This window comes from Terrapene carolina, unplaced genomic scaffold (assembly GCF_002925995.2).
Source record: "Terrapene carolina triunguis isolate 2854851 unplaced genomic scaffold, T_m_triunguis-2.0 Scaffold38136, whole genome shotgun sequence".
Lineage (NCBI taxonomy): Eukaryota > Metazoa > Chordata > Testudines > Emydidae > Terrapene > Terrapene triunguis.
In genome coordinates this window covers 1-1440 of record NW_020702487.1, presented here as the reverse complement: position 1 = coordinate 1440, position 1440 = coordinate 1, and the positions used below count along the sequence as shown (strand labels likewise).

Genomic DNA, 1440 nt, shown 5'->3' with positions numbered 1-1440 from the left:
TCTGACGTGTGTGGCTGGACGGAGGCCTGAGGCTGGGCACTTTAAGGGAACTGCGTTGTTTGGACTTTTGAGTAACCAGTGAGGTGCTATAGAAGCTGTTTTGGGCTGGTTGGTAAATCTAAGTATTGGAAGATCCACCAGCGTTTGGGGTTTGTCTGCCCCGTTTTGTTTGCAGTTCACCCTGATTGAGTGACCTTGGCTGGCTCCCACAGGCACCGTCACACACACACACACAAGGACGGATTCCCAGGGGCAGCTGTCAGAACTCTCTGCCCCATGAGTCCCTGCCCTTCATCAACAGGGCAGGAGCGGCTGGGGCAGTGGGGGGCATTTCAGCCCCTGGGGGGCAGCTCAGTGGGAGGCCAGCGGTGGCTGCTGTGGTGGGGTTCACAGGCACAAACAGCAGTGGAGCAGCCGTCGTTAGGTTTCAGAGTGAACGCTGTGTGGCAAAGGCAGCTGGCAGCGGCTGGTTCAGCTCCCGGCAGACTGGGGCCGGGGGAAGTCTGGGCTGGCATGATAAGGGCCCCGGCCTGTGACTCAGCCCCGGAGGCGCCAACAATGACGGCTCCCCCCATCCGTCCCCCCATTGGTTCCTACCCTGGAGTGAGACGCGGACCCTAGCGGGGAGACGCCTTGAACCGATGGGCTCGGCCGTCTGGGTCCTGCTGGCCCTGCTGGCGCCCGGCCTGCTGTGGGGTGAGGGGCACCGGCAGAGCTCGTGGGGGGGGCAGGGCTGGGGTAGCAGGGGCTGCGGGTCGGGAGTGAGGGGCACCGGGAGACCTGGGAGAAGGGGGGGACTAGTGAGGCTGCGGGTCAGGAGTGAGGGGCACTGGCAGAGCTGGGGAGGGCAGGACTGGGCTACTAGGGGGCTGCGGGTCGGGAGTGAGGGGCACCGGCAGAGCTGGGTGGGGGCAGGGCTGGGTTACCGGGCCTGCGGGTCGGGAGTGAGGGGCACAGCTAACACTCTCCCGCTCCCAGGTTCCCCCCCACGGCTGGAGGTGCGGGGGGCCAGGGGTCAGATCCTGCTGCCCTGTGGGGCCCGGGGCCCCCGGCTGCGCTGGGTCTGGTCCCCCCGATACCCCAAATGCGCCGGCGACCCCGGAGACCAGCTCGAAATCGCCCGTCTGCCCCCCGGGCCGGAGCCCCCCCTGGACCAGTTCAAGGGGCGCCTGGATCCCCACCCCTCCGGCCTGGGGGCCCTGCTGCTCCGGGACCTGGTCATGAGCGACTCAGGGACCTTCACGTGCCACGGGGAGTCTGGGGCCGAGCCCCCCATCCAGCTGGAGGTGACAGGAGGTGAGGCCAGACCCCCCAGACCCCCCTGCCAGCACTGGGGTCACCGGGGGCTCCCCAGCCAGGGCCCCACCCTGCTCCCCACAGCGTCCCCTGCTGACCCCCATCTGCCCCCCCAGGCTGTCGGAACAACCTCACCGTCTCCTC

The 1440-nt window shown here is 67.7% G+C and overlaps 1 protein-coding gene across 1 annotated transcript; it reads left to right on the top strand.

Annotated features, from left to right (window-relative positions):
• Window positions 1–641: 641 nt before the first annotated feature.
• On the top strand, window positions 642–1432 carry LOC115271542 (megakaryocyte and platelet inhibitory receptor G6b-like; the record flags this gene model as incomplete). The annotated part of the gene is made up of 3 exons (XM_029914362.1): window positions 642–696; window positions 979–1296; window positions 1413–1432. Coding segments are annotated over exons 1-3 (393 nt in total), but the record flags the coding sequence as incomplete, so codon positions are not given.
• Window positions 1433–1440: the final 8 nt, after the last annotated feature.